Source organism: Antechinus flavipes, chromosome 1, assembly GCF_016432865.1.
Source record: "Antechinus flavipes isolate AdamAnt ecotype Samford, QLD, Australia chromosome 1, AdamAnt_v2, whole genome shotgun sequence".
NCBI lineage: Eukaryota > Metazoa > Chordata > Mammalia > Dasyuromorphia > Dasyuridae > Antechinus > Antechinus flavipes.
The window spans coordinates 479,256,620-479,270,846 of record NC_067398.1 but is presented as its reverse complement, the minus strand read 5'-3'; the positions used below and the strand labels follow the sequence as shown (position 1 = coordinate 479,270,846).

The 14,227-nt window shown below is 33.6% G+C and overlaps 1 protein-coding gene across 1 annotated transcript in view; it reads right to left on the bottom strand.

Moving 5' to 3' along the window:
* Nucleotides 1-14,227, bottom strand: part of LOC127543895 (ethanolaminephosphotransferase 1-like) — a 149,646-nt gene that overhangs the window by 68,473 nt on the left and 66,946 nt on the right. The window contains exons 3-4 of the mRNA XM_051970230.1: nucleotides 11,987-12,095; nucleotides 2,170-2,238 (exon numbers count right to left, since the gene is read on the bottom strand). Of these exons, the coding sequence (XP_051826190.1) occupies nucleotides 2,170-2,238; nucleotides 11,987-12,095 (178 nt within the window). The remainder of the gene's footprint in view (nucleotides 1-2,169; nucleotides 2,239-11,986; nucleotides 12,096-14,227) is intronic.

Here is a 14,227-nt window from a genome sequence, read left to right as displayed (position 1 = left end):
AAAATCAATCTTCTCTTTCAATTTACCCCTTTTTTACTCTTCTTGGTCACTCAGCTTCATAACTTTGGAGTTATCTTTGGGTCTTCTGTCTCCCACTTCACACATCCAATCTAATCATCAAGAATTCTAGATTTTAGCTCAGTAATCTCTTTCCCATTTATCCTTCCTTCATTTCTTGTAACCACTCTACTTTAGATACTTATTTCTTCTTATGTCTGTCCTTTCTTCCCAGCTAAATTCAAGCACCTGTCTTTCAAAGAAGGCTCCTCCCTCTTCCATCTCCACTCCTACTCCCTCCCACTCCCATGAAAAGTGATCTCTACCTCCTCAAATTTCTCATAGCACTTTGTCTAAACCTTTCTGCATACTCACCACATTCTCCCTAGGATCACAATTATCGGTATCCGTTCCTTTCCCCCCTAATTCTCCACCCATCCCGCCACATTATAATCTCCTCCACTACATTTTCTCCCATTAGTTCTCATACCCCTAGAGAGCAAGATCTGTGTCATCTTTCTATCTCTAGCTCCCAGCAAAGTACCTTCTTGCCAAAAGCACTTAATAAATATTGGTTGAACTGAATTTAATTGAACTTATATAGCCCAAAATGCACTATCCTTTCGTGGTTATGATGGAAGTAGTATACTTATCACAACAATGTTATTAGGGCCATCTCCAGCTAACAGCTTTGTGAAAAAACCTAAGTGGACAGATCATTAGCATTAGCACTGCCAAAAATGTAATTTTAGCCACCACCATTCCTCAGATCCCTCCGATCTCAATTTCGTTCATCTTTTGCTGGAACTGATCGGTGCTTCTGAATTATTCCAGCCTTGATATAAATGATATTTGTGAATAGCTTTCCCAAAATATGATTATTTTTCCCCTTAAATTTTATGGCTCAAAAGGATATTCAATTCAACTGGAAGTTTTCTTATGTTAGAACACTTCATTCACTAGAATTGCTGAATTAGGTATCACCATATTAAGTAAGATTTGTTAATTTTTTAATGGACAGATTGATGTCTAATGCATAAAAAGCCACTTCCTTCCCACTTTGAATGTAACTCCAACCATAAATACTCTGGTCTTTATCTGTATGTGATCCTTTGAATCAAAACACTCTCCACACTAATCCCCAACAATGCTTAGAAACTAGACTCCTACTTCAGAAAGATTTCTCCAGACAATGCCCCTCCTTTGTACCAGGATTCAGGTAGGCCAGTAACTATATTCCAAGCAAAAGCTTAGGAACAGAACCTAATGTGCTGATATATTTACCTCCCTATGAAATGCTTGTCAAGACAGCTGCTATTGCTCGAAACATTTTTGTAAATCTTTATTTTAATTTATTTTCAGAGTTTGGGATCCATTATTTTGCCTTAGTAGTGGAAAATCTGAATGCTCTGAGAGTAGCCCCAAATTAATTGGAACTACTTTTAACTCTGAACAAGTCTCCTAAGCTCAGTTTCCTCATATATAAAGTAGGGTTATAAATAGTTGTTAGTATCTATATCATAGGTTTATAATGAGAAAATACTTTGTAAATCCTGAAACATCAGGTAAATATGAGTTATATTCTTATTATTCTGATAAAGTGAATGTCAACAATGTTATTTTTCCCAGTCCTTAATTCTAGTGCCTCTCCTCTGACATTGTCTCAAATATCCTGCAAATATCTTGTTTGTACATAGTAACTGCATGTTATTTCCCTCACTAGGTTGTGATTTCCAAGAGGACAGTGATTGTTTTTGTTTTTCTTTGATTCCCTATTGCTTAGCATGGCACCTCTGAGGACATGTTTGTATTATATAGTAATAATTATAAAAACACAATATAATAATGGATATTCACTGTCACTATCCCCTGCTATAATTTTCAACGTCACATTTTTAGCATAAATACATATATTATGTTTAATATATTTACTTTACTTTAGAAAAGACTAATTTATATTTATTATGCTTGGAATAAGAAAGTAGGAATATAAATTATATTCGTCAATGACTTCCAACAAAAACAATTTTTCTCTTAAATTTTATGGTTCAATTCAGTTGGAAGTTTTCCCATTTTGGAATACCTCATTTACCTGACCTACTGGATCAGGTATTACCTTATTAAGTAAGATCTATTCATTCTCTTAGTGAACATTTGTTTTTCATACTGTACCTAAAGCATAGGCAGAAAAGGTAGAGAGAGCAGCAAACCACCATACCCAGTTCGGAATAAGCCTAGATCCTGCAAAATATAGTGGAAAAAAGAGTAAGGATTATACCCAAGATATTAACATAAGTTAGTATACATAATATCTTTTATTAGCTTATATAATTATTTTTATAGGACTCATTCTAAAGTAATCTTAACTATTATGGGCTTTAATTATATTTGCTATCCTCAAAAACAGATTATCAAAGTTGAAAGGGATTTCAAATGATTTAGTAAATTTGGTATAAAATAATTCTCTTCATTTTATAGTTGAGGAAATAAATGAAAAGGATGTACAATAAACATCTACAAGTCAACAAGTCCAAAATAGAATTCCTGAAAGATTAAGGAGGGTCACATTAGTTGGTTAAAGGACAGAGAGTGATACCTAATCATTTAAGCAAACAAAACAAATATTGAGTTAAGAGAACTTTAACAAGTTAGTCATACTCACTTTATATACCTAATCTGTTGTCAAATCTTATTTCTACTTTCATCACATTCTTTTTCTAAGTCCCTTTCTTCCCCCCTCACGTAAAAACCACCCTGATGCAGTCCTTATCACCTCACAGTTAGTCTACTATAATGGCCTTCTGGTTGGCTTTCATATCTCAAGGTTGTCCATGATCTTCAACATATATATATATGTACATATATATATATGTATATAATCTTTTCTGTTATTTAAAACTTTTCATTATTTGACCTCTTTCTTCTTTTCTTGTCTCCTTAAACTTTTACTGCCCCCTAAATCCTCTATGATCCAGCAATACTGACCTTTGCTGCTCCTTGGACAGTATATTCCATTTCCCAAACTGTTACTGATTTCTTTCTGAGATTACTTCCATTTATGCTTTATATATCTGGTATATGTTTTTTTTTCTTTACTTTCTTTCTTTGTTCTTTGTCTTTTGGTTTGTTTTTTAAACAAATAATAGAAATAATTAGATTTTAATCAGTATAAGCTCCTTGAGATTATTAATCACTTTGCTTCTCCTGGCCAGGCAGTCTGCTGTTTACCATGAATTTCCTTTTCAAAGAGCTGCCTCAGGGAGATTTCCTGTAATTCCCAACAAGTCCCAACCCCTCATCAATCTGATAATTAGCATACAAACCTAGATTATTTATGGATAAAGGAATGCGATTGCACTTCCTTCTTTTTGGGTTAGACTTGTTTTCAGGAAAAATTATTTATAACATTGTTTGGGCCTTCATATAAATCAATGAGTAATTATATAGTATTGGGAGTTTAGGAAATTCACAATTCACAGGCCACCAACTTGGTTTCCACTTCTGGTCTAATCACAGCTACCTCTCATTCAGAAGAATAAGGAATTAAGCCCTTCCTTTTGTGGCACCCTACCAAGGAGATGAAATGATAAGGGCTTCCCATAAGTCATATTTAAAATTCACAATTATTAAATAATATATTAAATAATAAATTCCCATAAGTCATATTAAAATTCACCAATTGGCAGATGCCAATGGTACCAACTCACTGAGAATGGAGAGTCATTGTACTGCATTTGACTGCTTTGCTTCTGGCGGGGAGTGTTTACTACATTCTGGTAGGTAGTAAACACTATATAAATATTACTACTACTCCCACTTCTTCCTTTCTCCTTTTTCTTCTTCCTTCTTTTCCTTCTCTTCCCCATCTTTTCTTCCTTCTCCTCTCCTCCTTTTCCTTCTCTTCTTCTTGTTCTTTCCCTCTTAACTTTCCTGCCTTTTGTTCCTCCTTATTCTCCTCCACCTCCTCCTTTTTCAAGTTCCCCTTGGTCTTCTTATTTTATTGATTTATCAATTTGGTACTTGATTCTATCTCCTCCCTTGGATACCACAGCTAATTGGCCACCCAACTGCTTCACGCTCAATTCAAGTCTCACCTTCTTCAAGAAATCTTTCTCAGTGCTTCTTAATCTTTATACCTTCCTAATTTATCCTGTATATATAGTTTGTTAATCTATAATTGTCTCCATGTTGTCTCCCCCTTTAGACTGTGAGCTCCTGGAGAACAAGAACTATTATTTGCCTTTCTTAGTACACTAAGCACTTAGCATAGTGCCTGGCAATAGATGTTTGTTGACCACTTTGTTGACTTGATCTACCTGATCCTTTGTTTCTGGACATTTTCAAACTCATTGTGGTTAACTGAGAGTAGATCCTAGAACTATAGTATATTTCTTATAGAATCATAGATTAGAGTTGGAAGAAAATTTAAAGGTCATCTAGCTCAAACCTTTTATTTTACAAATGAGAACATTGAAGCTCAGAAACATTAATTAACTGGTCTAGGTATACACATTTCTGGCCCAAATCTAGAACTATATCCACTGCACCACAATGTCTTTGGACTTTTCAGTTTGGGGTTTGAATGATCTATTTCTAATCTCTTGGCTATAAGCAAATCCCCACTGCTGTCATTCCCCCAAAATCAGGTAGTCAGTCAACAGCATTTTATTAAATTCTTACTTTCTGCCAAGTATTACATTAACTGCTGGAGATACCAATAAAAGGGAAACAATTCTCTTTCTCTTCAGAAAAATTGTGGAAGAGAGCATGTAAACGACTAGTTAGATAATACATGAAGGAGAAAGGGAGGGGGAGAGAAAACAGCAAGGTGCCACAGTGAATAGAATATCGGATTATAAATCAGGAAATGAGTCTTCTTGACTTCAAATCCAGCCTCAGATGTTAATAGCTGTGTGACCCTGGGCAAGTCACTTAAATCTCAGTTTCCTCTTCTATAAAATGAGGTAGAGAAAGAAATGGAAAATTGCTATAATATCCTTGCCAAGAAAACCAAAAAATGGGGTCATAAAGAGTTGGATATGACTGAAGGAACTGAACAACAATATACACATACATATATACATACACAAATATATGTGTATTCATACAAAGAATGTCCAAAAAATCTTAACAAAAGACTTTAACAAGCTTAAAACTGTATTGACTTTTGGGATATACTGTACAAATATAAATACACAGCTGATAGAAGGTAATTGGAGAGGGAAAATACACTGTTATCTAGGAGAACCAGGAAAGACCTCCGATAGAAGGTAATATTTGAGCTTTGTCTTTTAAAAAAATTTATATTGTTTCAATCAGCAAAAAAATCTCTTTTCTAACCCTCCCATGTGAATCTCCTCATTCCTAATTGAGAATGAAAGAAAAACAAAACTCTGGTTTACAGACTTATAGAAACAAAACACATTTCCACATTGACCATATCCAAAAAAATTTCTGTCTCATTCTGCATTTTGAGTCTTTCATCTCTCTATCAGAAGGTAGATAGATTGTTGCATCATCAATCCTTTAGAATTGTTGTTAATTATTATACTGATTAAAGTATAATTATTTCAATTATTTGTTTAAAAAACAAACCAAAGACAAAGAACAAAGTTGTTTATCTTTATTGTTGTCTAATATAAATTCTTCTCCTGATTCTGTTCATTTTACTCTATATCTATTCATATAAGTCTTCCCAGGTTTCTCTAAAAGTCATTATTTCATACACACAAGAGTATTCCATCACATTTATATATCAAAATTTGTTTAACCATTCCCTTATTGACCAGCACCCCCTGATTCCCATTCCTTGCCTCAGGAAAAACTATAAATATCTCTGCAATTCCCTAGAGTTAATTTTGATTAATATTCATCCTTCCCTAATTCTCTAATTCCATTCTCTCCTTTCCCTCTCAGTTCTCTGTTGAGTGAAATATATTTCTGTATCCAACTCAATATGTTTCTGTGCTCTTCTCTCTTTTACCGGTTCAGATGAAAAATAAGACTTGTATTAGTTATTTCCTCTTTCCCCCTTGTTTACGTAAATGTCTACTTGGATACCCTATATGAGAGAATTTTCCCTCACTTTCTTTTTGTTCCTCCCCACCAATGTAGTTTTCTTTTCATCCTATGGGGATTCTGTCTAAGGTTGCAAGAGCTAAATACTTAACATAATTATAGAAATTTAAATTTGGAAGGGGAGTTTAGCACATAACCCAGTGGTTTCAAACGAAAATAGAAACCTCTCTATATGTATTGCATATTGACTAAGAAAACTAAGTAGTATTCTATTTTTATTTATTTTGTCAAACATTTCCCAATTGAATTTAATCTAATCAGCCCCAAATCCAACACCTATTTCTAATCTGTTTCATACCTAAATAAAATCCATAGTATACTGCACCTAATAAATAGATAAATTCATTTCTATTTGTAACATCTCTGCTTTCCAAGGTAGGTCAATCTATTTTTTGAAGGCTCTAAAGATTAAAAAATTTTTCCCAACACCAAGCCTAAATTTGTCTTTTCGTATTCTTTACCTGTGGCTTTTAGTTTTTTCTCTGGATTCACAAATAATAAGACTAATCCCTTTTCCACACAATAGTAGCTCTCACTGTGAAAACTTGTAATTTAGTTGTTTAGAACTCAGAAAAATTTCCCGTAAAAGAAATATTATACATCATAGTGATTTTCCAAAAATAGCTCACACAATCCTGTTGTGGATAATGAATCCAAGTAAGCTAGATGACACAGTGAACAGTACTGGACTTGGAAGCAGGAAGACCTGATTCTAAATCTTGCTTGGTCTCTTCCCAACTATATGACACTGGGCAAGTCACTCAATTTCTCTCAAATTCAGATTTCTCATCTGTAAGATGGAGATTATAAAAACACCTAATTCAAAGAGCTATTGTGAAGATAAAATGTGATATGTAAAGATGTTATAAAATATATAAAAAGCTTTATAAATAAAAATATATATTATAATATATAATTACAATACATAGTATATAATAACTACATGATGCTATTATTATGATGATAAAATAGAATGTAAAAATACTTTAATTTTTAAACAACATTTCTATGGTAAAAGTCATTGGGCTTTCTAATTTGGGATTTAGGAATATATCTCTCCTAACTATCTCTGACTGGTTGTTGCTTGGGCACAATGATTTCAAAAGGTAGCAAAGAAAAGTAGGGCATGATCAGGAGGTCAGGAGTAGCTTCTACCTACCTTATAGTCATGACTGATTTTGAACTCTCTTTGCTTGGGTTTACACCCTTCCTTTGAACAGTCCACTTTTGACCTTAGCTACCTTTTCCATCAATTCTGCCAGCTCTGTTGGATCTCAGTGACTCATTGTTTCTGACTTTTTGTTTGTTTTTAAACAATATCTATTATGATAATCTCTTTGCCACAGGCTTTTCCTAGACTCTGACCATCTGATCTTTATTTCAATCACTGAGTATATTTGCCTCCCTTTCCCCTGATATTTTGTTTCTATTTGAATTCAAATTGTCTTATCATTGACCTTTTCCTCTCCTATCTCAGCAGGTCAGCAGATTTTGAATTTTTGATAGTGCATATGAAGACTCGATATGAGAAATCAGAAGTTGAAAGTGAGAGTTTTCATGTCTGTCTTCCCCTGCCCAAGGTCTCTAATATAGTTCTTGCCCAAGGAAAAGGAAATTAGGAGAGCAGACACTGGTAATGCTCCCGTGTTCTGAGACAGAATATCCAGAAGTGGGAGTGAGCCTCTGGGGCAATAGCTAGGAGTGTTGGGGTGGACTCTTGATTGTGGAGATGAAAAAAAAAATGCCCCTGAAAACTGAGAAGAAGAAGAATGGTATTAATGAATAGTAATTATATAGCATTTTAAGGTTTGTGAATCATTTTACATATATTATCACATTTAACTTTTTAAAAAACCCTATAAAATAAGTGATATTATCATTCCTTCTTGTTTTTTGTTTTGTTGTTGTTGTTGTTGTTGTTGTTTTTAAGATAAGGAAATGGGGCAGTTGGATGGTACAGTGGATAGAGCACCAGTCCTGAAATCAGGAAGACCCGACTTCAAATCCAGTCTCAGACACTTAACACTTCCCAGTGTGTGACCCTAGGCAAGTCACTTAACCCCAAATGCCTCAGCAAATAATAATCATAATAATAAAATAAGGAAATTTAGGCAGAGAGAAGTTAAGGTGACTTATTAGCTTTGTAGATAGCTGAGAGAAGATTCAAACTCAGTCTTTTAAATCCAACATTCATCTACTCTACCATCTAGCTGCCTCATAAAAAGAGGGAGTGAGGAGAAAGGGATTAGAGGCTTGCAGGGATCACAGAGGGGAGGACCATTAGGACATGGTTTAGCTTCCCCTTTCTTCTCCCTCATTATTCCTGTAGATGACAAGCTTGAGTCGGAACAGGGCAAGCAGTAGCATTAGAGTTAGAATAATGGACATAGCAGTAATAAGAGTTCTATGGCCAAAAAGACTAAGATTTATTCTCCTTTTTTCTTCCTGTTCTTCCTCACCTCTTTTTCCTTTCTCCCTTCCTACTGCTCTTTATATCTAGAAAAAAAAATAGTTGATAGAAGTCAAGAGAAAAGCTTCAACCTTAGGGTGCCTCGTTGGTAATTACTGGGCTTCTCTCTTTCCTTGTAGGGCAGGTAGCCCTTATAGAATAAGAGATAGAAGCAATGGTGACAGGGATCTTATTCTAAGTAGAAGGTTTCTCTTTTTTTCTTTGTTGCCTCTGAAGAGTTTTAAAATACATTAAAGGAACTCGAACTAGGTTTGGGGAAAGAGGGTAGGGGAAAACGTAGCAAGCAATGATGCCAAATCCCATTTTCTCCTACCTTTTCTCTTTATCCATACCTTATTTCTTATCACTGAGGGACCTAGATCCCAATACCAGCTGGTCTGGAGATAAGATGAGAAGCATTTATTGGTGTGAGGGCTGGGTACACGGGATTAGGAATAAACAACATAAAAAGGTTAGACAAGACAAGGGAAATCCTAAGTAGCATCAGGGGGAAAAATTGGTCTTCTAGCTCTCTACATAGGGCAACTATACAGGTATAGGTCCTGTTCAACATGGCTCAATTTAGGCAGGATGACTGTAAGGCTAATCTGGGATATGCTATCATGGGTATGATACAAATTAATCTTAGAGACATAACTGTCCTCCCAGTCACTTAGGTTCGTCACCTCAGCACACCTTAGGGATAACTGAATCTGCCATCACAGCTTCCAGAGCTCTAGCCCACAGATGGTAAAAAAGACAATTATTCAGAAAGAAATTACTAGAGACCCTTTGTTGGAAGTGAATGTTGCATTGCCCATGGAGAAGCACTAGCACACTAAAGTTCAAAGCTGCAGGGGAACAGGTACGTTGTTCACAGTTTTAAGGCAGAAAAGAAGGCTTGTGGTCACTCACAGATCCAAACACAGTGACTACACTTCTCCTTAGATCATACCAGTTTTGGAATTACTGAAAAGAACTAGCTTTGAAAACAGTAGCACAAAAAAATCTGAAGCTTAGGATAATATTCCCTTCACCTTGGGAGCACAGTCCAATTTTAATATAAAGTTAATGGTCAAAAAATAAGTTGGAAAAATGAAGAAACAATACCAAAAAAAAAAAAAAAAAAAACTGACCATAGAAAGATATTGTAGAGATAGGGAAGATCAACAAACTAAGAAAAGGCCAACCCTATCAAAATGGCTACATGCAAAGCCTCAAAGAAAAATGTGAACTGGTGTTAAGCCGCAAAAGTATTCCTGAAAGAGCTCAACAAGTATTTTAAAAATCAAATAAAAGAGATAGAGGAAAAACTGGAAAAAGAAATGTGGATGATGCAAGAAAATCATGCAAAAAGAATCAGCAGTTTGATAAAGGAAGAACAAAAAAATGGGGAAAATGTATAAAAATTCTATGAAGAAAACAATTTCTTTAAAAGTATTATTAGCCAAATGGAAAAGGAGGTACAAAAGCTCACTGGACAAAATAATTCCTTAAAAGTTAAAATTGGGTAAGAAAAAAGGGATTAAAAATTTGCTGTTGTCATTTAATCTTTTCAATCATGTCCTATGTCCTACTATTTTTTACCACATTTGGGGTTTTCTTGGCAAAGATATTGGAACAGTTTGCCTTTTCCTTCTCCAGTTCATTTGACAGATGAGGAAACTGAAGCACATAGGGTTAAGTGACTTGCCCAGGGTCACACAGTTAGTAAATGTCTGAAGCTGATTTGAACTTACCAAGAGTCTTCGTGATCCCAGGCATTGCACTTTATCCAGTGTACCACCTAGCTGATGGGGATGGCAAATTACTAAGTTAACAATTTCTAAAAATTTAATATAGATTGATGTATTCTTAAATCACCTAATAGCACACAACTAAAAAGATGTACGTATTAGGAGTAAAATAGGCACTACTCTATAAAAAATTTAAAAGCCCATAAATATACATCAATAATTTTCTATTTACTCTAATAGATTTTTTTTTTAATCAGATGACTTCCTGACCAGGAAAAGGACTGGCCCAAGAAACCAGGAATGTGCCTAAAAATGCTTTAACAAGTCCTATTTCTGCCTTTATCTCACCCTAGATATTTGTCAGCTTCCTCTCTGTTCTATTTTAGTCTTTCCCTTTTCTCTTTTTTATTTCTCTTCTTATAGTTCTCAATTAGGTTATTAGATTTTCTATCCCATTTCTTTTTTCTTCTCTCTACAATAAAATTGTAATGTAGTGGGGATAAATACTGGTGTTAGAATTAAAAGACCTAAATTTGAATCCTCATGTTGTCTTTGTGTCCTAGGTGCCTACTTCCTTATGACAAAATTAGGAAATATGTACTAGATTCTCTAGATGTTCTATAACAGTCATTCAAAACCTTTTTCTATTAATTTCTCATTCATAAGATCATAGATTTAGAGCTAAAAGAGACCTTTTATTTCTGTTCAGTCATTTTAGTAGTGTCCAACTCTTCATGACCTCTTTTGGGGTTGTCTTGACAAAGATACTGGTGTGGTTTGCCATTTCCTTATCTAGCTCATTTTAAAGATGAGGAAGTAAGTCAAACAGGATTAAGTGACTTGCCCAGAGTACTAGCATCTAATATAGAATTCAAATTTAGGTCTTCCTGATTCTAAGTCTAGAACTCTATCCTTAACTAGCCACTAATATTTAAGGGTTTTTTTTTCTGACTAAAAATGTTTCATGTATTTAGGTGTGAGAAGGCATTTCTGAATCTCTTCAGCAGCAATTATTGAATAGTAATGAGAAGAAAGCCTATTCAACTTAAAGGAGAAAGAAAACTTAAAAGGAAGAAATAATAGCTGCCCATGGGATTGTTATGAGAAAGATCCTTATAAATTTCTGTAGAAAACTGAGTTGGTATTATCATCATCATGAGGAGAACTTGAACTTGTTTGTTCTACTGGGCCACAGAAGCCAGAATGAGGAACAATGATTCCAATATGAGAATAAACCTCCTAACAATTATCAATGCACAAAAATAGAATGGGAGGTGATGATTCCACCTCACTGGAGGTCTTTAGGAGAAAGCTAGATTGTCAGGGATTCTATAGAGAGGATTTCTATTCACATACAGGTGGGACTAATGGTTTCTGGATTCCCATCAAACTCTACTTGTGACCCTGAATAAATCAATTAACCTCTGCCTGCCTCAGTTTCCTTACTGATAAAATAAGGATAATAATAACACAATCTCCCAAAGGTGCGAGAATCAAATGCAATATTTGTAAAGGGAAAATTTTGCAATGGTATATAAATGATATTATTATTGTTTTAATGAGTAAATTTCACATTAAGTTTAAATAAAACAACAGATGAACTTGAATTCAAATCAACATAAAAAATAGTTGTAAAAAGTCCAAATGACTGAGAATTTTTTAAATATAGTTTTGAATGCTCAAAAGAATTCAAACTGGATTATTTGTCTGATTAATATATAATTACCTGAGGCAGTATAATCCCAGTCATAAAAACATAATACAAAATAATTAATTAAAAGCAATAAAAATCCAGAAAAGGTAAGCAAGTTAGGTGCAATCCACAGTGGCACTATCTGAAAAATACAAAAAGGACAAAAGAAAATCATATTTAAAATTTGTAAGAATCAAAAAGTAAGAGTGAGTTAGATATTAAATCAGTAATTCAGGTACCACCCACCAAAAAGGAATAAACTGAGACACATATTACTTGGGTACATTATACTACCATAGCACTACATAAAATGGTAAAGATTTAGTAATACCAATGAATTAATCACTAGACACTGTCAAACAGAATTATAATCAATGTTTAATAAGATTGGCTTGCTGAAGCAAATTAAATTACCAAAAAGATGCTTTTTTTTAAACAAAAGATTCCAAAACAAAAAAACTTAAAATCGTTCCTTCTGTTCACTATACAGAATTTTAGTTTTAAGACTAATTCAAAATATACTCACTATCATAAGCTTTCTGAAGAGGGAAAAATAACATCAAAATGAAACTGTGTAAATACATTTCAGGACTCAAGCTCTACTACTTTCTAAAAAATGACATTGTTTTTTCTTCTAATTCAGATTTCTTATTCATAAAGCAATCTGTAAAATGAGGGAATTAGACTGGACATTGTCTAATGTTCTTTTTAGTTCTCAACTAAGAATGCTATAAAGAGTATTCTAGTAAATGTTTAACAACCATCTCTTGGGGAGGGAGGAATATATAGAATATATTTAATCTGCATTATTAACATTTTCCCAACACTTTTTGTTGTCTAGACAATTACTAAACAATAAATTAGGGTATATAGTTTTGTATATTTCTGAGGTGTAAATTTTCACTCTGAAAATTTAACTCAGAACTAGAACAACCTGGCTCCATCACCCCACTGCCTACTTTGTATTACATACAACTATAATATTTTTGTATTGTAATTAAATTTCACTGGAAAATCAGAATGATGACTTATTGCCAACATTTTGGAGGTGAGCAGCTACTACTCCTGAGCAAGAGGCAGCTGATAAAGCATGAGAGGAATTGATTTTTTAAAGAAAAATGGAAGCAAGCTATTTTCCCCTGTTTTTCAAAAGAACAGAAAGCAGCAATTCAAAGAATATTGAAGTACCTACTATGTGCCAGGAGGGATACAAGGAGTCAATCTGGGGATTTCCCAAAGTATAGCTGCAATTTAAAATGATGAGTCACAGTGGCAAAGTTATTTTCCAAGGATGACACAAGAGAATCACATTTTTATGTGATTATATGGTGGCAGCTACCCACAATAAACTGCACTGGACCCCACAATCAACCTTCTGGATACTCGATTTAGTGACTAGTTGTAGAAATGGTAGTTATAACATGCAATCTTCCTAGAACTTCATCTTTCTATAGTAATTATATTGCATGTCTTCTAGTTTAAGTAAGGGGACTTTAATTAAAGAAACATTTGATATATTGTATTTTACAAACAAGAATAAAAATGTTGACAATTCATATGCACCCACAATAATGAGGCTATGTAGTAATAATTGCATTTATTAATTTATAGATGTTATATTTATTTTTTTAAATGAAGTCATCTTCTTGTAACATTTTATATAAAATATTGTCATCGAGATTATAATGTTGCTGAAAACAGGGATTTGATGTCATTTTTTAAAAATCTTCTTTTCTGATCCCTATTATCTACCTAGTACGTAGTACAGACTGTAGTATATATAGTAAGTATCCAATAAATATTTGATGAATGAATGACCATTTCAGAATTAAGCTTTAGAAGCAGTTCTAATTATTAATAACTTTTTAAAAGAACCACAATATAGGAGATGGCATCTTCCCTCTATATCTTTTGTAAACCAAAGAAACTTACTATTTCCCTTTGCCAAAGTGGGAAAAAATTCCCTTGTTTAAAAAAGAATCATAAGAATAAAGACAATATAAATACATATAGAAAAATCAGTAGTTACAATTTTAAATGTCTCCTGAATATAAGAACTGAATCTTATAGAAGTCAACAAGTTGAGTAACTGGTGGGAAAGTGCAGCAATTTCAATGAAACATATTTCAACATATTTCAAAGACACTATCTAAACTATGTCCACTGATACTTGTGATTATAATCAATTAAACTTTTAAAATATTTGTTTTCCTGTTTTGAGAGGGGAAGGAATTAAGTTTATTCTATTAGCTATTTATTTCCAAACTAATTTCT